This window comes from Bubalus kerabau, chromosome 19, assembly GCF_029407905.1.
Source record: "Bubalus kerabau isolate K-KA32 ecotype Philippines breed swamp buffalo chromosome 19, PCC_UOA_SB_1v2, whole genome shotgun sequence".
Classification (NCBI taxonomy): Eukaryota; Metazoa; Chordata; class Mammalia; order Artiodactyla; family Bovidae; genus Bubalus; species Bubalus kerabau.
The window spans coordinates 44,886,096-44,909,778 of NC_073642.1; the positions used below are offsets into that span (position 1 = coordinate 44,886,096).

General features: G+C 41.7%; 1 protein-coding gene across 1 annotated transcript in view; it reads right to left on the minus strand.

Annotated features, from left to right (window-relative positions):
• Positions 1–5,850: 5,850 nt before the first annotated feature.
• The window catches only part of EGLN3 (egl-9 family hypoxia inducible factor 3), a 29,577-nt gene continuing 11,744 nt past the window's right edge, over positions 5,851–23,683 (minus strand). The window contains exons 2-5 of the mRNA XM_055555728.1: positions 12,708–12,827; positions 10,704–10,840; positions 8,459–8,532; positions 5,851–7,524 (exon numbers count right to left, since the gene is read on the minus strand). Of these exons, the coding sequence (XP_055411703.1) occupies positions 7,493–7,524; positions 8,459–8,532; positions 10,704–10,840; positions 12,708–12,827 (363 nt within the window). The 3' untranslated portion in view covers positions 5,851–7,492. The remainder of the gene's footprint in view (positions 7,525–8,458; positions 8,533–10,703; positions 10,841–12,707; positions 12,828–23,683) is intronic.

A 23,683-nucleotide genomic window follows, 5' to 3' on the forward strand; every position in this document is an offset into this window, starting at 1 on the left:
CCAGTATTCTTGGCTGGAGAATTCCATGGACAGAGGAGCCTGGCAAGCTACAGTCCATGGGGTCTCAAAGAGTAGGATTCAACTTAGCAACTCACACATACAGTGTGGTAGCTGTGGTAAAAGCACAGGCACACAGCCTCCAGAAGAGGAAGAGAACCGCTCCCTCCTTCAGCATTCAGGCTCTCTCAGTGACATCCAAACATTTTTCCACACCTTCAGGCAACTTTTGTAAAAATAAGTACCCCCTACATATTTGAAAGTTGATATCTGGTTTTCATCTTAAGCTTAAATCATTGCAAAGAGTAAAACTTCCAGTAAATATTGACATTTTAAGTTAAAACTGTTCCATGACTCTCTTCAATGTAACAATAAAACTAGACTATGAAATAGCATGACTGGAAGGTGAGGTGGGGGAACACTAGGAGTGGGGATCCTCTTTAGGGAGCCAGGATCTGAATGACCCATCATTATCCAGGCAGATCGGTAGGAGCAGACCACTCTAGGCAGAAGGAACAAGTGCAAAGGCCCTGCGGCAGAGGCAGACTTGACTTGTTTGACAAACAGAAAAGTCCTGGTGTAGTGAGAGATAGGCTACGAGGGGAGATGGGGCTGGACCGTGGAGAACTCTGGATGCTGTCGTGTTGATCTCTTTGTTTTACCCCTCCACACTCTCTAGGTTATGCCCCTCTTTTGAGCCACAGAAGCCTGACCAGACCTGTGGCCTTCTATCAGTGGGCGGTTGACTGGTGACTTATAGATGTGCGTAGCCCAGGGTGCATTTCAGCAACTCTGATGAGGGAAAAGCCAGAGGTGGGGTGATAACTACCCAGCTCCCTTCTTGCAAGGTTCCATGGGCTGGCTGGGTTCCTTCAGTGAAGGTCCTAGCTCCTGTCAGGAAGCCACTCTATTCCTCCCCTTTCCCGCCTACAAGTCTTGGAGTCTGGAGTGGTACCACCTGCTTTGGAAGGTTGGGTACTGGACTCTCTCTTATGGTTTCCTTACTTGCTCCCCACCTTGGTGAAAAGTCTTTTTATTTAACTCTCCTACAATTACCCTAATTTGTAAGTGTCATCCATTTCCTCCTGGGACCCTGGTTGGTACTCCATGATTAAGTGGTAGCATTTTATTCGTTGTTTCTTAAATCCTCTGATAACAGTCTTCTACCCTGTGAAGCTACATCACAGACCTTTTTTTTTTTTTTTAAGATTTGTTTCTAAGCACCTATTACAGGGTTATAAGAAAGGCATAGGGACTGTATACGCAATGCGCAGCAGAGCCAAGAGATGCTTGAGAGACAACCAGTCCATGGAGAACAAATTGCAGTTGGAGGCCATGAAGTTCAAGTCTGGGACAGCATTCCCATGCACAACCCTCTCTGGGGAACACAAACTCCATCGCCCTCCCCAGGTTCAAAACTTCCACTTCCCCCTAGTGTTAGTTGGAAAACTTTTAGCCATAACCATATTTAGTCATATCTGGGGAGGGGTCGGGTCAAAAGTCAAAAAGAAGAAAAAGAATGTATATATGCTTACGTAGCTAAGGTCACAGTTACTGCTAACATACTTCTCTGGGAAAGCCTGGGCCAGAGGGCTCAGGACAGAAAAACAAACCAAGCCAAATAAAACCTTTCCCTTCGGTTGGGTGGATCCTGGCTGCTTTCATTCATCTCAATCCAAGAATCATCCTGTCAAGTCATGACTTTGTCACACTGTGGGAGCCTTAAGTGGCTGCAAGGTCACTGCTGATTGGCGACTCAGTCCATGTTAATCGCTGCAAGTCACGGCTGTCTAGTTTTCTAAAACGTGTTTCCTTCCTCAAGATCACATTAATTTACTGACAGAAGGAAATCTACAGACAGCCCAGAAGGAGTAAGAGTGAGAACAGGACCTGGTACAGAGGGAAGCCTCCCTGCTATTAGAAAATAAGCCAGGTGCCCAGCCCCAAGTGGCAGCTCCAGGATGGGATGGGAGAAACCCTGGTGCCTTACATGGTACCCCAATGTTCTGCTGTCCCCTTCTGAGAAAGCCAGAAAAGGCTGAGAAGTGCAGGGGGCCCATGAAAATAATAGTAAGAAAGGATGTAGAAGTTGGTTAAAAATAAAACTTATCAGATGAGAATTAGGTCCTGAGAATGTTATCTCTTCCCCCAGGAGGATGGAGAAAAAAACTGCATGTTAAGGAGAACACAGGCCACAGGATGAATAAGCATAAAAATATGAGGAAATGAGCCAGCAAACGTGCCAGTCCTGCGGGAGGGCTTTCCAGGAGGTGCTGACCTTCCAGGAGAGGCAGTCACCCTCCAGGGATACAGAAGAAACTGGCCAAGGGGCTGATTCTGGTGGCAAGAGACATTTTTTCCCTCTGTACTTTTTAAAAACTGATTGCTTCCTTTCCCCATCCATGCCCCCGCCCCATATGCATTCGTTACCTTTTCAGAAAAATATCGGTGTTTGGAAAACACTCTAGGGCAATTTCTACTTCTCAGCATTTTTATGGCTGGTAACCCTGTCCTCAGTGAATTTTTCAAAATCTAGGTAGTAAATGCTTAAACTGGGTGAGGATGAAGGAAGCTGGCAGCAAGCAGCCAGGCCTTGGCTGCTAGGAACCCACCCCCCCATGCCACCCCCAACCCTTCACCCCCTACCCCACCCCCCATCTTCAACAGCTTTTCTGAGATTTGCCATGAAATTGGGCTGCTCCACAGCTCTTTTCAAAACCGGCCTACCACACACCCACTGAAGTCCCATTACAAATAATACATGAAGTCCCGAATCTTCTACCTCTACGTCCGCCAGGCATTCATCATAAGGGATGTGCCGTTTTCGCTCAAGAAATAGGCACAAAACAAAGACTACCTGTGAAATTAATTTTTAATAACCTAGTGCAAATAATGAATTTCGTTCCGCAGCTGCTCTTAAAATCTCTATGCAAAACTGCGACAATAAAGCACAACAGCCATTCCCTATCTGAGATGTTCCTCTAACTTCAAAAAAAGAATCACAAAATGGTCTTTATAAAATTTCTGAAAAATCTCAGCACTCAGGAGCACAAGCAGCAACCTACTTCAAAGAAAGCTTTTCTAAGTACAATACTAAGTTTACCAAAGGTCAAACAAACAGGATTCAAACAGAAATCTGGTGCTTTTTCCAACACTGATAGTCTTTCAGGGTATTTAAATAGGCAAAAGAGCTGTGTTTTAAAGAAATGAAAATGACATCCTTCTACAAGCACCTCAAAAAGATTAGCTAAGAGACTATCCAAGAGCTTCGGAGAATTACAAATGTTTCTGAATTTCCACTCAATGTCACTGAGAGGGGATGTTGAGAATTGCCTACAACGACAGAGCCTAGCCTAGCTTCCTCTCTTGATTTCCAGGTATCACATAGAGAATAGCCAGTAACAGAACCATGCTGACATCTCAGTCTTAAGCCTAAACTGGAAAGTTAGGGTGTATTTAAAAAAAAAAAGGTTTCCTTTCCTCCCCTCAGAGGGCATCAACCTAGGGACATGAGGAGAGCAGCCTGGACATTGTCCAAATGTCCCCATGCCCCGCATGCCCTGTGGCCTGCTGGGAGGCTTCCAAATTGTACCCGGGAAGTATCAGTCTGTTTTCTCTTCCAGAGGGTCCACACTGCTTAACTCTGCTCTGTGGGGGATGGTATGCCCCACACAGCTCATACCCAGGGTTAGCCTGAGAGACCAATGTTGCCCATATTCCCAACTTCCTTCATGATCCTGGGAGCCGTGCAGCGAAGATCCCATTGCAAAGACAAGGGAGACTTCATCTATGCCATTGATGTTTTCTGCTCATGTGGTTTCTTCTGAATAACTGACATTCATTTAGGATGCTGGGCATGAGAACCTTGTTGATAACCTGAGCCTCATGTGAAGCTAGCAAGCAGCAAACATTTAAAGCTTCCTCTCTCCCGACTCCACTCATTCCTGCTCTTTTGTCTGGCATCTCCTCTGCAAGAAGGAGACACCCAAGACAGCAGATCCTGAGGAGCTGGAAGCTTTGGATGCAGTACTCCTTCACCCCATGTCATGTCATATCATGTGTTAGTCGCTCAGTTGTGTCCTACTTTTTGCAACCCCTGGACTGCAGCCCCTGACAAACCACCCAACTGCTCTGAGACCGTTTCCTCATCTGAAAAGAGGAAGAGTTGACAGAGGCTGCAGAGAATAAACGTGCGAGAGCACGGAGCACAGGCCTGGAACAGAGCTACTGGCATATGTAGAGACATCTTACCAGCTGCACTTCATCGTGACTTGGACCTCTTTGACACTGGCCTTGCAAATGTAAGAAAGATAAGCCATAGTAGGTCCAGGATCTCAAAGGACCTAACCTATCAACACAGAGATAGCAATACATTAAAAATCACTTTTGGACAGGAATAGACTGATCTGAAAGCAGATTGGGTCTTAAATATACACTAGCATATATCATTCAAGAGTTCAACTATAACCAGCTTCATCATGAAAAGAGCTATTTCTGTTTTGACAATAGTTTCCAACCACCTCACTGCTAATGCTGCTGCTGCTGCTAAGTCGCTTCAGTCGTGTCTGACTCTGTGTGACCCCATAGACAGCAGCCCACCAGGCTCCCCCGTCCCTGGGATTTTCCAGGCAAGAACACTGGAGTGGGTTGCCATTTCCTTTTCCACCTCACTAACCAGTACTCTTTTCATGCCTTTCAAAAGATTCAAGACTGAAGCTAAGTCAATTTTGTATTATTTTTATTTAAAATAACTTTACCAAGAGCATTCTTTGGACTTGTCCTCACAGTTGATCAAATGTAAAAGTACCTGTCGTGTCCCAACCCCTATTTTATACAAACTGCTGGCTCAGCATGGCACTTCCCATCACTGCTTCCTAAACCACAGGAAATTTCAAGACCGAGGGACCGAAAGAAATTAGGATGACCCAGCCTCTAAAAATCCTGAGTTATGTAAAGAAGAAAAACAAAATCATATCTGAGTAGATAATTCCTGATTCAGACAGCCCAGCAGCTAATTGGTATTAACTACTCTACTGAAGATCTATTTAATGCACTTAGGTAAGACTTTTTATTTCCATGAAATTGGATCTTTGGTCCAAAATTTAATCTCCTGCCAAGGACGCTGTACTATGTAGGTGACGTAACATGTCATTGCCAGGAATATAAAGAAATTGATCCGATTATTTGCTAAATAATGTTTCTTCATCAGAGCTAAGTCTTCCTCTAAGTGGGCTGTCAAAGAGAGGAGCAAAAAGCAGTCACTATTAGTTGGATCTTCCAGGACTCCAATTCAGCCACGAAAAAAATCAGTGCACTAAAACCTGATTTAATATAGATTATTAGGTTATAGGACCTTTGTCTGGAAGGAATAAGCAAGGCCTACGAGGTCTGATCATTTTGCAAGTAAAAATATTAACTAAAATGAAAGCTATAAGACATAGTATTGGAATGATAGGATATTCCTTCAGAATATCATCATTATCATTCTCATGACATTAATAATCATGGAAGAAAACTTACCTACCACTATAGGGAACATAAAATTCCTAATAAACAACTTTGTTTCTTTCTGTCTTGCTGAAGGTTTTCAAAACTGCTCTGAAGGAGGAATGTAGTCTGGCCTGTCTAAAGCTATTCTTACATTACTCCCATGGTCCCTGGACACAGAAGGGCAGAATCCTCCTCAGTCTTCAGATTCACTTTCACAGATAAGAAAGGACACTATGACCAAAGCTTTCTATAACCTTTAGCCTAAATTCACACGTCAACAAGAGAAAGGTATGTGTGCACAACAATGCTAGAGAGCCCTTCCTGCCCAAGATGGAGGAAATGAATCAAACATTAAAACGCTAAGGCAGGAGAGTGAGTTTATTCAACAAGTATTTACCGAGCCCTTACTATATGCCAAGCACTATTTTATGTGCTAGGAATACATTCCATTGATTAAAAAATACAAAATCCCTGTCTTCATTGTGCTTACACTCTAGAGGAAGGATACCAAACAATGAACATAATAAATAATTTACATAGTAAGTTAGAAGGTAATGAGTACTACAGGGAAAAAAAAAAAAAATAGAGCAATTGTGAGAATGAAGACAAATCTTATTTGGAACATTTCCCAAACCGGACACACACAAAAATATGCTTCTTTCTTGGAAAGTCTATGTGCCTGTCAGTGAAAAAAGAAAATATTTCTGGCCCCTTAATGTTCATGGGATTTTCAAGCAAGAAATTACAGGGGTTTTAAAAATATGAAAGTGGAATTGAAAACTAAGCAGAGTAACTTTCATAAAAGAGGAGCTCCATACAGAATTTGTGAGGCATTGGAATCTGTGTTTACTGCTGGAGAAGTTCCCACAATTCTAGCAAATTCCATGATTCTGGTCACACTGCCAACCACAGTAGATCTGGAGACTCAAGTGTCGAAGAGGCTACCAGGGTCAGAAAATGTGGAAGAACTCAAGTAGCTTTCCAGGATTTTTTGTTTTATTTTCCATTACCTTTTTTAGAATACAGCCTAGTTTTTGTGATTTTCTTGTTTCGTTAGAGTGAGCTCACTAAAAAGGAAAAGTGAAAAACAGGAATGCCTACATTTCCAACTCCATTTCCAATCTCAAATTGTTTAAAATGCACACGTTTATTGTATATCAGCAGACCCAGGTTTTTTGACACTGTTATCAGAGGTTGTTGGCTCTGAACTACCAGGAAGATTTTTTTTCCCCTTTAAATTCAAATTTCATTTCAACAAAGCAACCAAAATAATTAATGAATTAGGTTCTCTATGTACGAAGTGAAAATAGACAATAAATGGTGTCATCTTTGATCAGAAAGTTGTATTTCAGCAAGATGGGGCAGAGGCAGCAAGTCCAGGTTACAGGACCAGGAAAAGGGAGTGTCCACCCACAGGATACTTAGACATTGATTACTATAACAGCAGCCTGTTCTAGAGGTAATAATGTCATTGGGTTGTGATAATTCTCCAGAAACCGCAATAGCCCAGGATTAGGAACATCTGGGAATTGTTCAGATGACACACATTTGTTTCCTGTGTTAAGGCTTCAGTGATGCCTGTCCATGGCACCTGTCACCGTTTTCTTTCTTTGCAAACCTCCTCCTTTCAAATTAGAAAGTGTACATAAAGTGCAGGTAAGATTCAGTCCCTCGCCCGTGCTTTCAGATTCTTGCTTTGATAGCCAGGATTACCAAATCTAGCAATTAAACCGCTGGCCAACTAGGTTGTCTGCAGGTATTTCTGGAGTTAGCAAATGAGTTCATCTGGCAAAAAGAGTGTCTGAAGGTAGGTGCAGTCTTGGCAGGAAAACACAAAGTACCATACACGAGACAGGGATCTGAGTGATGCAAGCAGGGGGCGGGGGGGTGGGGGGTCCTTGTCACCGAGTCACTGAAGAAAAGGCCTTCTTTGGATCTCAACTCTTAAAGCAAATTCAGAAACTGTTACTAAAAGTGAATGAGGCCAGCGGATTTCAGAGCAGGGTCAGTCCTCAGTAAGGGCAGGTTCAGTCTTCCCTGGGTTGGGAACAGAAAAGAAAACAAAGAGGTTAAGGAGCCAGATCGGATGAACTTCATGTCACAAACATCACCCCTAAAACCTCCAGCAAATGCTTCCCATCTCATAGAACAAAGCTGAACAAAGCACCTCCTGATGGGACTTAGAACAATGTATTTTCTTTGGTATTTGCTAGGGAGACTGTTCAAATAGGTCATAATGTTACATGACCTATTACATGATGTTACATGCAATAGGTCGTGTAACATTACATGATACATACATGTTACACACATGTTTACTGTAGGATTTCTTAGGTTAATTTTTTTTGATTAATATGCCCATAAACACAGTGACTCTTCAAGAAAGAGATACTGTATGTAACAATTCCCACATTTGGGGACCAGCAATTTACCTTCTCACAAACTATTCATAACATGTCTTTCAATATAATGTATTTTGGGAAAATATGCCTTGTAATGCTGGTTGGAGGGGACAGGAAAGACATTAAGTCATATTCAGTTTATATTACATGAGCCTGGTTTTTATACTGAGAGTCACATTCCCATACCAATATAATAATGAACCATGGTAGTTGGGTTCCATTGCATTTCCTTTGTAATGTGCCAAAACCATGGGCAAAATTTCATGTTATATTTGATGGGTGAATATTAATGATCAAAAGTTAACCATATCCCATCTATTACAAACTGTCCCACAGTCAATTGGCATTCACAAGGGACGTTCTTTGCATTTTTTTCCTGTTTTTTTCAGCAGAGCTAAGGCCAGGGTTTCAGAACTAAGTCCGTCATGATGTCAATATGTGTGTGTATGTGTGTATAGATAGATAGATAGCTGAGACTGAACAGAGTACATTAGCATATACATTAAAAACTTAAATAAAAATCATGGATTGACTTGAGCAAAAGTCACAGAAAATTATCAAACACATACTAGTTAAATTCCTGAATTTCTTTTTGGCTTCTGCCCTTTCTTCAGCATCAAAGTACCAAACAGTCATGGCGTATCTGTGAAAGATAAGCAGATATTAGAAAAGAGGTTTAAATATATGACCAAAAAATAAAAATACTATAAATTTCACATAACAGACATTTGTAAAGCCAACATTTAAAAATTTTCCTATTATCAAAAGTCCATCCCAATTTTAATTTAAAATAAACGTCTCTGGTTTCAAGTCTATTTAAATGTAATAAAACATGTAAGGAATTCCAAGTATGCACCACCCATTATCCTGGGCGGTGGGAATTCAAACTGTCCTGTGAATACAGCAGCCTCTTTCTCAAGGAGCTCAGGCTCTAGCAGGGAGGGGAAAGGCAATTGAACAAATAATGTAACAGGTCCAGATGAACTACACAAGAAAGGGCTAGAAGCGAATCATTCAGCGAGTCATTCAGCTAAAGCCTGAGGGACCTAAGCTGGTGGGGAGAACACAGAGATAAGGAGTGAAGCTTTGAAGAATAACTTATCGAACAACAAGACGTTAAAATTCTTGACTTTTGTCTTTAGTTTTGGACATTGAGGCAAAGAAGCAATGGGATATTGGTACCGTCAAGTTTTCTACTATGTCCCATTTATGGGCTAGACTATACAGGAATAATTTTATGCATGAGTTTCCAAAAAGTTTTGTTTCATTATTAGTAGTAGTTACTGGAATTTCTATAGGACTTGAATTTTTCCAAAGGCTTTCCGTCAACATGTGGTGTTAAGGTTTCCCCTGTGACCCTAGTCATAGAGGAACTGGGGAAGAGCGAGGAAATTCTGCACAAATGACCAGGACCGATTACTGTACCCCATTAATAAGCCACAAACAGGCTTTGGTGGGAGAAGTAGTTATCTGCTCACCTAGGGCACACCCAATTTGACATTTCATAGGCAACTCTGTGTGGGGCCCAGATCTGTCACTTCTGGAGGGGGCACATAAACCTTAAGCACTTAACACCTGTGATTTTAATTTAATTAGTCTTGTTAAGGTTTACTCATTATCTTTTCTACCCAACCTCTCTCCTCCCTGCCCCAACTGTTATTCCCAATTCAAGCTGCACCCCACAGCGCTCCAATACCACAAGGTTTACAGCTTTGGCCATAAAACAGGTGCATATGAGATAGAATCTGAAATTAAGATTATATCAAGAGTTTCTGGGCATCCTGGGTGGCATAGCAGTAAAGAATCCACCTGCCAGTGCAGGAGATGTAAGAGATGCAGGTTCAATCCCTGGGTCGGGAGGATCTCCTGGAGGAGGAAATGGCAACCTACTCCAGTACTCTTGCCTGGAAAATTCCATGGACAGAGGATCCTGGAGGGCTACAGTCCATGAGGTGGCATAGTTGGACATAAATGAGTTGGACATAGTTGGACATAAATGACTAAGCACACACACACAAGAATTTCTATATTAATAGTAAACAATACTAAATTGTTCCATTACTCTGAAAAATCTTCCCATGCATGATCTAAAGAAAGGAATCTGAAAAATCCAATTGTTGGGACATGTTGGGTACAGCAAACCCAATCCAATTTTAAGCTAAGAAAAGGGGGAAAAGGAAAAGAAGTCAGAACAAATTCCTCTTTCTTTTTTTAAAAATTAATTTATTTTTTAATTGAAGGATAACTGCTTTACAGAATTCTGTTGTTTTCTATCAAACTTCAACATGAATCAGCCATAGGGATAAATACATCCCCTCCCTTTTGAACCTCCTTTTAAATTTTATTAGAGTATAGCTGATTTACAATGTTGTATTACAAATTCCTCTTTCGATTCTCAAGGTTTTTTCTCTGCTTGCAACTGGCAGCTTGTAAACTCATCCAGAGTTAACCAGATAGGATTTCTGACATGTGGCAGCCAATATTCTCCAGGCATAGTTCAACTTTAGGCTTTTTTTTAAAGGGAGGGTGGTGAGTAAGAAAGGAGAGAAGAGAAAGAAGCGCTCTGGGAAATTTGGAATCTGAGACTCTCACTTAATGGAAAATGACTTGTTAATAGTTGAAACTAACACTAGACTTTATACGTTAAAGAAGCCACAGTTTCTCCTTTAATTTTTATCAACTTCAAACAGGTTTGCTCTCTGCTTAGGGGAATGGTTGGTCCCTTGTCCATAAACAACACACATTTGAGAATTCTCTAGGAACTGGGGTTTGTCCAAGAAGCTTCTCAAGAGTAGTCGTGGCCCTGGCTGTTACCTGGTCGCATAGGAGGGCTGGACTTCATGTGGGTTCCTGCGGTCCGACCAGAAGAACAACAGTCTGTCAAAAATGGGCTCCACGTCCGCTATGAATGATTTCCCTTCTGGAAATATCCGCAGGACCCCACCATGTCGCTGAGGGCCACAAAGAAGGTAGATTACTTCCTAGCCTCACACACAGTTCATTAACAATGATACTTCAGTCTCATCTAGAAACAAGGCTATCTTCCAACTGCCACCGCAAGCATATATTATTCCCAAATTTTAACTCCAGTGCCATCCTTTATATTAAATGTTATCTTAAACTTGACTAGACATACCGAAGTCATACTGAACGAAGTCTTCTCACCCCCACAATCTCAAACCCCATGGATACAAAGTGGCGTTCTACTACGTCAGTTATACAGACTTGCCAATATCTGACTGTTTGACCCATAACCTCCTCCCCACCCCAGCCATTTCATGTAATTCAGTCTAATATTAACAGCTCCAGAGGGCAGTGACCACATATAACCTCCCCTTCAATTAGAATTTACAGTTTTCTTTTGAGTTCCCCTATCTCCTATCTGATTTCATCAGTTGGAAGTTACATGCTTTTTTTCTGAATGCTCAGACCACCTTATCTGTATCTCTCATGACATATACCACTCACTCTCCCCCTACATTTTTTTACATGTACATCCAATCTGTCCTACTAGAATGATCTTGTCAAGGTAGAATTCTGGTCTTATATGTTGATGGTTCCCCACAGCATGATGCCTGGCACTAGCAAGCACTCAAAAATTTTTTGAATGATTTCAAACTTTGTGATTTATCATCACTGATTGACAACTTGACTCTCTTGCCTGTAACACTACCTTTCAAGATTTTAAAGGATAACTAAGGAATATATTTCAGTCATGTTATCAAATAGGGAACTGACACAAACCTTGTCACTAATTCACTGGTTTCCCAGGTTTACTTTTTCTGACCCCAGATAAAATATCCTTGCTTTATGACAGCTAGTGTTTGGCCTAATGAATAGGAAATGGAGATGCAGAAGGTTCAAAAGCCAGATAAGCTTGAAAAGTTCTCCAACTTCTCAGACTCCTAAATCATCCTTAACTTTTAAAAAACATACAAATTCCAGACAAATGTCTGTGAGCATGGCACCAGACTTCATATCTCTATCTATATATATGTTCAAAAATACGAAAATAAGCTACAAAACCTTTGGCATTCACAATCATAGTAAACCATGGCAAGAAGCCACCAAGGAGACATTTCACCCAGAGAGAAGACTGTGTGGGAAACGTCACTTGGGGATGTTTTAACATCCTACGGTTCTATTTTTGTGAAATTCTCTCAGTGTTGCTCCTGGCAGGGAAAAGTATATATCTTATTCCACAATGAGAATTAAGAATCCTATCGGCTCTGCATTAGACTAAAAACACTGATCCCCATTTTTAAAATAATAAAGTACCTTCTCCTCATCAATCATACAACCTAATAATGGCCCTACTCACCCACCTCCATCAAATTAACTTTGCATCTATTATTTTCATCTCATCAACTTTAGTACTAAAACCATAGCAGGAAAAAAGGATAAAACGAAATAGAAAAGATTCATCAGTGGGAATTATGAACTCCAAACTCTCCTCTGCTGCTGCTGCTGCTGCTGCTACTAAGTCGCTTCAGTTGTGTCCGACTCTGTGTGACCTCATAGACAGTAGCCCACCAGGCTCCCCCATCCCTGGGATTCTCCAGGCAAGAACACTGGAGTGGGTTGCCATTTCCTTCTCCAATGCATGAAAGTGAAAAGTGAAAGTGAAGTCACTCAGTCGTGTCCGACTCTTAGCAACCCCATGGACTGCAGCCCACCAGGCTCCTCTGTCCATGGGATTTTCCAGGCAAGAGTACTGGAGTGGGTTGCCATTGCCTTCTCCGAAACTCTCCTCTAAGTCATCTGAACTCTTTTCCTATGGTTTCTAACCCCTCCCTCTACTCTCATTTTTCCAAGTACCTTGGCATCCCAGTTCTTGTTCAGATAGTAGATGCAGGTGATGCAGCGGCCGTCACCGTTGGGGTTGTCCACATGTCGAACATAACCTGTTCCATTTCCTGGGTAGCAAGCCACCATCGCCTATAGAGAAAGCCAAAGGAAGCTGGTTAACAAAGCTGAGCCAAGCATCTCCCGCCAGTAAACAGCTGAATAACATAGTCTCCTCAGCCACTATGGGACACAGGTATCTGCTGGCCTCTTTGGTTTATGTACAGTGCATAAATTTGGACTCTTCAGCATATAACATTAACAACCAAGTTATATCTTACAGCTCTGCCCAGTGGAAAGCAGTTCAACAATAATCACATAATTCTAGAACATTTTAGATAGCATCTATGTTGTCATTAGAATGTCCCACCCCTCTTAAATCTTTCTTTTTGAAAAGGTAGGTTCTGGGTTCCACCGTAGACATACAAGATCAGAATCACTAGGTTTAGAGATTATGCCTTACTAGCCAATGCCCCAGAATCACCGAATCAACCACTATCTTAGATCAATGGCTAAAATACTTGCATTTACAAAGACACGGGAACCAATCGCGAAGGAGTTAAAGGTTAGGCTTGCTCAATAAAATGCTTAGGACAAGAAAAAAGAGGGAAGGGTCAATGGAAACTGTGGCCCAACTTGCCAGCATGTGAAGTGAAGTTGCTCAGTCGTGTCCGACTCTGTGACCACATGGACTGTAGCCTACCAGGCTCCTCAGTCCATGGAATTTTTCAGCCAAGAGTACTGGAGTGGGTTGCCATTTCCTTCTCCAGGGGATCTTCCCGAACCAGGGATCGAACCCAGGTCTCTCGCATTGCAGGCAGACGCTTTACCATCTGAGCCATCAGGGAAGCATAAATGACAGTCAAATCCAGTTCAGAGAAAAAAACCCACAGACATCTTAATGTATTTTTCAAAGCCTGTCTTTTTCCTATTGACAATTATCAAATTAAATGATTCTCTTCCTTTTGTCAAAACACTACCTGTATCATTCAAGTGGAGAAATAGAGAAAGAAGCCAAACTAAAAATCCTACTAAAAATTAGTATTAGGGAATTACTACAAAGAAAGTAACAAACCTTTAAATGTTCCCTGGAAGATTTATAGGAAGGGATAGGAAAAAATAGATGAAGTGTAAAAAGCCAGTTATTTTCACATGACATAGCCTTGTTTTTAAAATATCTTTATAGGGATGAGATACTTGCAGGGAAGATATTGGTAACACAAGATGAGAAAAGGGATATTTTTCCTTTTTGTTTGCTGATGTATTCTTAAGTGCCTAGAACAGTTCCTAAAACATGGAACGTATCTGTTTAAACTTTACTTTGGAGGGCAGGACGCACACCACAGTGCTTATAGGGTCTTAGTTCCCTGACCAGGAGTTAAACCTGTACCCCCGGCAGTGACAGCTCAGAATCCTAACCACTGGACCATCAGAGAATTCCCTTTTTCTGTTTTGCTTTTGTTTTAAAATTTGATAAGTAAATGAATGATTAGCAGGCAGGTCTTTCCGCTAAGGAGTAAGTTTATTTTCTACCTAGATGAGTAGGGATTTTGTCATTTTAAAAGCACATCTTCAAACATACATGTAGCAATTCGGTTCACAATTCCCTTCACAAATGGAAAGACTGTTTCTTTGGTGAAATAACCAGTCAAGTAGAGCCCACACTAATGCAACTAGTGGCTCAAGAATTAGCTTCAGTGCCGTGAGTGCCAAGTCACTCCCAGTGGTAACATGAAGACATGAACTAGGCCTCATACGTACTGCACACTAGACAAAAGTAAGGCTGAAGAGTAACTCAGTTTTACAATGATCTTAAGGCTTACATTACCATATCTCTCAAACTCTATATCCCCATGCAGCTAGCAATCCCCATATCCTGTCTTTGAATGGCAGTGCAATGCCATCTTAAAGCTAAAGTTAAGCTGTTAGCTTGAACATCTTTCAGAGATGGAATTCTGAGGTTACCGCAATTGAGATTTAACAAATGATACCACCAAGCAAAGGATGGCTTGGGGAAAGGTGATTGGTAGCAGATAGAAATGATGGGCCTAGCTAGGGAAGAAGAGATGAATGAAGTTGACTATAATGACTAGGGAATTACCCATCCCTGGAAGCAGCTATTAGGATTATAAGAGCCACCACTGAGCCAATAATGAACGTCACTTAAGCCACAAATAATTAGAGGCTGGATTCCCTACCAACTCAGCCTCTCCCCACTGTGAAGCTCTGAAAAGAAGAAAAAGTACTCCATCAATGCTACATAATCTTATGTTCTTAAACAGCTCTACTCTAAGGAAAATGTCAGTGGTCTGGATGCCTGCCATCTAATTCACCCTGCAACTAATTATGTGATTCCAGGCTTGGTGTCTTTCCTTTAAAGGGCTTAGGTTACCTGGCCTCTATGGTCCAAGAAGGTCTAGCACTCTATCTAGGCATCACCCCTACAAGCAGCAACAGAGTTTTTTGGGACGTTAGGAAGTGCTTATCTGCCTCAGGACTCAGCTTAAAAACTGGGGGGAAAAAAAAAAGATACAAACCCACAAAAGTACCTCCTTTATGAATTGCTGCATCTATAAAACACACCCAGAGTGAAGGAGCTGGCACATTTCTGGGGATTTATTTTTAGAACAAAACTCCTAATGTCAGCAAAGTATCTGATCGATTAAGGAAGAGAAACAGAATTTTTCTGACCAGAGTGAATCTTCACCTTCTCTTTTGGTTCCTGAAACCATAGCATCAACTTCAAAACAATAGAAGGAAATTATTGTGAGCCTCAGTGGCCCTGTTGAAACTACACAAGCCAGTTTTATCAGTGTTTTCTGGACAAGAGCCACACGAGATGGGTCTTGGCTTGGGCACATTCCCAGTATTTGTTGGGTTTTGACACAGTCCAAAACCACGGAGGCTAAGGATGCATTGAGAAGCAAGGCTCACTTCAATAACAAGTCATACGTTTCTGTGCCAAATCGTGCACGGGGCAGAAACAAACCCCGGAAACTGATCAGGTCAACGGAGTTGCTATCCAAACCTCATCAAGCAGGGAAGGGCTTTAGACTGTACAAAGGAGAACGCTCCAGAACAATAAGAACATCACCAGAGTATTTCAGGATCAAGTAACAATGTGCTGTGCAGTTAACACTGAAACCCATCAGCAGGAAGTCTCACTTATCACTTACTTTTTACTCATCGAAACTTCTGGACTAGATTAATACTTGAAATTTATAAAAGTTTAATAAGGTGTTAGTGTGACCAGCACTACACATACAATGTAGTCCTATAGTTCTAGCCTTGGATGTGCCAATAAATCCACATGTCTCCTTATGCATTCACCATCCCTTCCTCTGGCCCCATTGTGGACTCCTCCACCTGGTCCTTATCCCCATTCCATCCCCAGAAGCCTCTCTATAACTTTCAACAGAAGAAAATGAGTGGAGAGGGGTGAACCCCTCCCAGGCTTCCAGACTGGCTCCAGACCAGAGATAGGTGCTCTGGATACCTAGGCGGCCACATTCTGGCAGGAAATGTGTAAGGATGCTTTGAAAATGTACACAGACATAGAACTTTAACAGCCAAACCCAAGTAACAAAATATGCTCCCCAAATGCTGCAGATGGAAAAGAAAACAGGGTTTCTGTTAAGAGTTCTTACTAAGTCGGCTTTGTGAAAAGCCATATCTCATCCATCCCAAAGGTAAAGTTGAAAAAGGAAAGCGCAGGATTTCCATCCCAGCGCCTAAACAGAATGCTCTTAATTGAAACCAACCACAGCTCAATCACATGTATACACCACTTCAAAAAACTGGTGTTGGCAACCTCCACTGTCCATTCAGCAATGAGGATCATTTTAGATCCACAGGTGGGAAAAGGATACGTCTGTCCCATCCCCTCCTCCACTCAGACTCACCACTTCATTAAAAACAGTCAGCAACATAGATTTTCCACAGAAATGTACTGTTCATCATGACTTCAGCATCAGTCACTAGTATGACTTGATCTTAAGGTAGAGAGTGGTGTTTCATAGAAATTTTAACTTAGCACATTAAAACAGTAATCATCTCATTTTATTTTTCAAATTTATAATAAATATAAATTTGCTAAAAAGAGCATAACTTTGAAGCTGCTAGTTTGAGTAACTTTAAACTGGTATTTTGGTCCACTGCCCAATACTAAGCCCCTCCAACTGTGAAACAGAAATACCAGCCAATCTTGGAAAAGATTTGTTTTGAATAATGGAAGGTCCCTAAGCAGAACATACCTTTAATAAAATGAAACCTAAATACAGAATAACCTGTATTTAACCTGTTCACATCTCAGTTTTCTCATCTATAAAATGGGCTTATGAGGATTGAAGGTGACAGTCCAGGTAAAGCACTCAGTGTAAGGCCTGGCACATACCAAACACTGCTTTGTTGCTGTTGTGTCCAACTCTTTGTGATCCCATGGACTGCAGCATGCCAGGCTTCCCTGTCCTTCACCATTTCCCAGAGTTTGCTCATACTCATGTCCATTGAGTCGGTGATACCATCCAACCATCTCATCCCCTGTCATCGCCTTATCCTTCTGCCTTCAGTCTTTTCCAACATCAGGGTCTTTTCCAATGAGTCATATCAGGTGGCCAAAGTAATGGAGCTTCAGCTTCAGCATCAGTCCTTCCAACGAATATTCAGGGTTGATTTCCTTTAGGATTGACTGGCTTGATCTCCTTATTGTCCAAGGGACTCTCAAGAGTCTTCTTCAGCACCACAGTTTAAAAGCATCAATTCTTTGGCACTCAGCCTTTTTTTTTTTTTTTTTTTTTTTTTACTGTCCAGCTCTCACATCCATATGTGACTACTGGAAAAACCATAGCTTTGACTATATGGACCTTTGTAGGCAAAGAAATGTCTCTGTTTTTTTTAATACTCTGTCTAGGTTTGTCATTGCTTTTCTTCCAAGGAGCAAGCATCTTTTAATTTCATGGCTGCAGTCACCATCCACGTAATTTTGAAGACCAAGAAAATAAAGTCTGTCACTGCTTAATGTCAGCTATTTTTAAAATAGGCACTGATGATGTGCATGTTTGTGTTCCCCTCAACTAGGGCTTCAGAATGTCTCCGCTTAGGGGATCTGATCCTACCTAAGTGTTTTGCAGCTTCAAAAGCAGGGCTGAGAAACTCACATAGCCTGTGGCATTTGCAAGTAACTAAATATTGAGGGGTTCCCTGGTAGCTCAGCTGGTAAAGAGTTTGACTGCAATGCAGGAGACCCCAGTTCGACTCCTGAGTCAGGAAGATACCCTGGAAAAGGGATAGGCTACCCACTCCAGTATTCTTGGCCTTCCCTGGTGGCTTAGATGGTAAAGAATCTGCCTGCAATGCAAGAGACCTGGGTTTGATCCCTGGGATGGGAAGATCCTCTGGAAGAGGGCATGGCGACCCACTCTAGTGTTCTTGCCTGGAGAATCCTATGGACAGAGGAGCCTGGCAGGCTATATTCATGGGGTCACAAAGAGTCAAGACACAACTGAGCGACTTTCACTTAGTTAAGATATTGAAGCCGATCAGGTATATATGTGTCAGAACTCTGGAATGTGAGCTATGCTACCTACAACTAGGAAATTTTCTATCCTTGGCAATGAGGGGCAGACATTAAAAATCTTCAGGTTTTAGGACGGTAGCAGGTAACTGAACCAGATTTGTATATAAACTCTCCTGAATATTTTTAACCCTAATTGTTAAATCAGAGCCACAAAAAACAAAACAAAACAAAACATCAGGCTGGATTTTGAGCTCACTGTCTATAGCCCAGGAACTGTCTGTGACACTTCCTGAGCTACACAGGGGTCCTTTCCCTGTCTCTCTTTACCAGGCTCAGCTATATCCTTCACTGCCATCCACACTGCATAGGCCTTCACCCAACCTCTCTCCCCTCAAGTCCTTCCCCCCACATCTGCTCCAGACACAGCAAAGGGGGCCCAGGATCCTTCCTCACTATACCATAAAGACACCAACCACACAGGATGTTAGAAGAGTAAAGACTTGAGAAAACATACACAAGACCATGCGCCTTGTTTAGCTTGGAAAAACAGCCAAGCAATCAGAGTGGAGAATGTAATAGATGAAGTTTACTGGCCAGAAATGGGTCCATTGTATATTACCTAAATCAGAAAAATATCATATCACTTATACATGGAATCTTAAAAATAAATGATACAAATGAATTTATTTACTAGACAGAACTCACAGACCCAGAAAACAAACTTATCATTACCAAAAGGGAAGGGAGGGGGATAAATTAGCAGTTTGGGATTAAAATATACACAGTACTACATATAAAATAGATAACCAACAAGGACCTACTTCATAGCACAGGAAACTCTACTCAATATCTTGTAAGAAACTCTAATGGAAAAGAATCTTAAAACGAATATATGTGTGTGTGTAGACATGCATGTATAACTGAATCATGCTGCTGCACACCCAAAATTCACACGATATTGTAAATTAACCATATTTAAAGAACATTAAAATACATATATTACCTAAATCACTTAAAATTTATACAATATTCAAAAGGCATGTTTACAAAATAATTGCAACTACACAAAGTCTTCTCCAAGAGTTTCAAGAAAATGTCACTAAACAGTTCACATTGCTGCCAGTTTTAGAAAAAAGTCAGCTCCCAATGTGTTGCTGAACAGCTCAGAAGCAGAAAAAGTGCTTTAGAGTCTTTATATTCATTCTAACTTCAGAAAAAAGTATACAAACTGTCACTAGTTATCTTGGCATCTTGCTCTTTACGTATCTGGTTAGTTAAGAGCAAGTCTAGCTATTTCCTTCCTCCTACTGCTCAAGTTAAAGACTGATGTAAGGGAATGAAGAAGAAATGGGGAATATGCTCTTGGTGGGCAACAACAAGAGCTGGATCCAGCTACCACGTTCCCCTTCCCAGAGTTTCAGCATCTGACCATACAGTTCAGAAGATTCAGAACATCAGGCAGTCAATATCCAAGAGGCAAGTAATCCTTCTAACAAGCCCCAAGTTATTCACGCAAATATCTTCTGCTAATCCTATTTCTACGCTGAGAACTTCTGCCTTCCTCACATGCCTAAATCCGCACTAAAAAATTTTCTCCCTGAACCCACATACGCAGAACTCTGCTACATATAACCTTACCTCCAATTTAGAACAATAATTGTTATGCCCCATACTAAATTTTGTTGAAATGCAGGAGCTTCAGTAATTCTGAAAATGAAAAATCAGAAGTTATAAGCCACTCTCAGTGGCTCTGGTGAAGTGGGCCTGCTGGTTCCTTCCTATCAGGCAAGAGCAGTCTGCCTAGAAAGGCAGGGAATTTACCATATTCACTTGAAAACCTGTTCTCAGGTAGACCTTTTTCATTAGCATCCCTCTTTATTACAAACTTGGTCCTAACTTTGGGATCATTCAACAAATCATCAGCAACTATCAAGACTCTGAAACCTTCTACTCAGTTCTCTTAGCTCAGTGATAATAGCTCCTTCAGATTCTTACATTCAAGAGCTGGCTCCCACCCCACCCTCAGAAATATGCATATATATACACACACACAGAAGCATGCCTAAGATTACAGAGGAGTCACAGGCCTGTAAGGTCTGACTGAACTAGATCAAAATTCTCTTGAGGGGATCCTGCACTTCGTGCATGAACCTGAGTGAATCACCCTGAACTTGAGGTAATCACCCTTCCCCCAGAAGCCACTGAAACTCTCAGAGGCCAGGAATTTAAGAGACTATTGTCACTCCGTTTTGAATTGTGCTTAATTCCTCTCCTTGGAGGGGATTCAAGCAGAGTCCTGCAATTAAGCACAGTAAACAGGCCCGGGAACATCGGCACAGCAATACAGGCTGTTTGGGTTTGGGAAGGCAGCCCTTCCCGCGGAGGCCTGGCTCCGGGCCAGCAGGGTGACGGCTGAGTGACAGGGCTACGTGCGCTGCGTGAGGGTGGCAGCCAGCCCACACCCGAGCACATAACCGGCACGGGAGCACCCTCCCCCATCCCCACCCGAGTCACCAGAGAAATGTTCTCAGTAAGGGCTTCCTTGCAATTATGAAATCCCCGAAAGTCAGCCAGGCCCTTGGTTAAGGCCATTTAACCCCCTCCATTCTGAGACCTTTACCCAAAATCTTAACAACTGTTATTTCCTGAAGACCCATGTAGCCAAGGAGCGCTTGAGGGTGGCAATTTACATACATTCTCTCATTTAATCTCCAGGTTAAGGGGAAGGTGAACTAGTGGCCATCTGTCCTGAGTCACCCTGCCCACAAGTTTTCAGTAGAAGTTGTTAACCCTGGAAGCTATCATAGCAATCTAGAAGTTATCCCAGTCCTACAGAAAAACAAATTCATGAGTAATCCTTAAGGCAGTATGGGTGTAGGAACTCCCCCATTTAATTTCCTTTGATGTGAGAAACAGACTTATCAGTAAATAAAACTTTACGTGTGGCTTTCTAAAGACTTTGAGCTGAAGAGGAAAAAAAAAAAAAATGTTTATGACCACAGGATTGTCAGAGAATTAAGCATGGTTGGCTTTAAATTTTCATCTGGAATGAATCCTAAAACACTTGAGGGAATCCATGATAACTTAAATACAGTTGGTAAGACAAGATTTTATTGAGTAATATACAAAAATATATAGTTACCAATCAAAACATGTCAAGAAAAATGCCTTGAAGCAATGTTCTTAAGAGAAACAGGAAACACTTTATTTGCAATTCCCAGTGAATTTGAAGAGACTTGGGACAGTGTAACTATGTTGGAAAAAGTAAAGTTAAAGAACTTTCTAGGAAACCAGATCTTATATTCACATTTGAATTTCAGCACTTGGAAATAGATCTGCTGAATGAAAGGAATGGCACTCAGCAAGTCAGAACCAGAATTCATGTAACTCAGGAGGCACATTTATTTACTGAACAAACATTTGTACGTGCCTGACACTGTTCTATGTGCTTCACAAATACTACCTCATTCGCTATTCATAATAACTCCATAATGTGGGGACCATTATCACCTCCGTTTTACAGATCAGGAACTGAGGCACAAGGAGTTTAAGTAACCGGCTTTTCAGAACCCAGTTAGAGAATGACGTCATGCTTTACCAGTGCAGCTTATCTAATGTCTGATATTAACCAATTCACCTCCTTTTTGAGAGAACTAAGATCTTCAGTTCTTCTTGAGGTGTCTACTTACTCTCACCCTTGTCTGTCACCCTTTGCTTAATGACAGAAAATCATAAAATGCAAAAGAAAGAAAAATGAGTATGCTCAGTGTTGAGTCTGTGAACTAAAAGCTCCAGAGCAGAGGTGGGAAAGCCAGGGCTGGGGATTTGCAGGGTGGGGGGGCTGTATTTCAACAAAAGTGAAGAGCAAAGGAAACACTCAATCCTGCAGCAAAACAGTAGTGGTCTTTGATGGGTTATTCACACTGCAGAGCTCAATCCCGCTCTAAACTGTGGCCCCATATCTGCTTGGGATGCAGGTGGTCAACCATCAGTCTCATCCCCAGGTCCCACCCCAAGGTCTGCGGGAGGAAGTCATTCTCTCCAGGATCTTGCTTTTTAGCTCAGGTCAACACCAGCTAAGGTCTTCAGACTATTTCAAAGTCAGAAGGTAAATGACCAATCAAGAAAAACTTTAAAGGAAATACAAAGTGTATTTCCCTTGGGAAGACAAAGGGCAACACTTAGTAAACTCCCAGGAATCCAAGGGATGAGACAAAATTTCCTTCCTGGGGTGTAAAGCTTATTCAGGAGAGGCTTGACTACCACTACACAATTAATTAGAATTCACCAAGTACAGAACTTTCTAATATCATATTAATTAGAACACACTGGATATAGACCCACTGTGGCTTTCAACAGGGGTGAGATCCAGAGGACCACTCAGATGGAAAATAAAAGACTCTTCTGAAAGAAATGTATAAAGTACTCTGGTGAGCAGCAAGGGGGCTAGTAATAAAGGAGTACCTGACTCTGAGTCTAGGGGGCAGTGATGGTTAATTTAATTGTCCCCAAGTCCCTTCACATGCTGTAGTCTATGGGGTCGCAAAGAGTCAGACACGACTTAGCAACTGGACAACAACAGCAAAGTCCCTTCAAGATGGGGCTCCAAAAAAAAGCTCCATCTTACAAATGTGGAAACTGAGAGAGGCAAAAAGTAACTTGCGGGACACTATAGAACCAAACATGGTCTTTCCACCACTAAACCGTGCTTCACAAATATCAGGAAAAGGCTGATCACTGAAAACATGTGCAATTATTTCCAGAGTGACCATGAGTGAAATTGTCTTCCTTCAATTCCAAGATAACACAACAAAGGATTCTCAGAGGATACTCGTGACTTACCAAATATGGCCTCACACTGCATTACTGAGAACTCAAAGTCCTGCATGCAGAAAAGGCAAGTGCCAGCTACTCTCAGATTTCTAATGAGTCAGACCTTTGATTCCGATCAAGTTGGATCCCTTTCCAGGTTTCCCCTCCCTTAGAATCCCACACCTCAGCCATCTTACCCCAGAGGGTCAGATGGTCAGACCTTAGGCTTCTGTGTGGTGTTCAGTTTGCGCATAATAGATGCTCCATACAGAGAGAATCATCTGCGCTTCTCCAGTTTCTTCCCAAACTATTACGGTTCTTTCTTGTTCTCCTTCATGCCTTCAGCTCGCACTCCTTGCTGGGCTGCAGGATACAGATAGGGGAGCAGTACTGTGCACATACTGATATTAACGAAGACTGCTCCCCTTCATTCAACATAACAGGAGAGACTCAGCTCCAAATTCCACTCCAATCCTGGTTTTGAAAACTTAACTTTATTGGAACAAATAACAGATAAATCATGGGTGTGGGTGTGTGTGTACTTAACATGTTAAACTGCTCTTCTCAAAAATTTCCCAAATGAACCAAAAACACTTGTACTTTTTAGTTTTCACTGTGAATA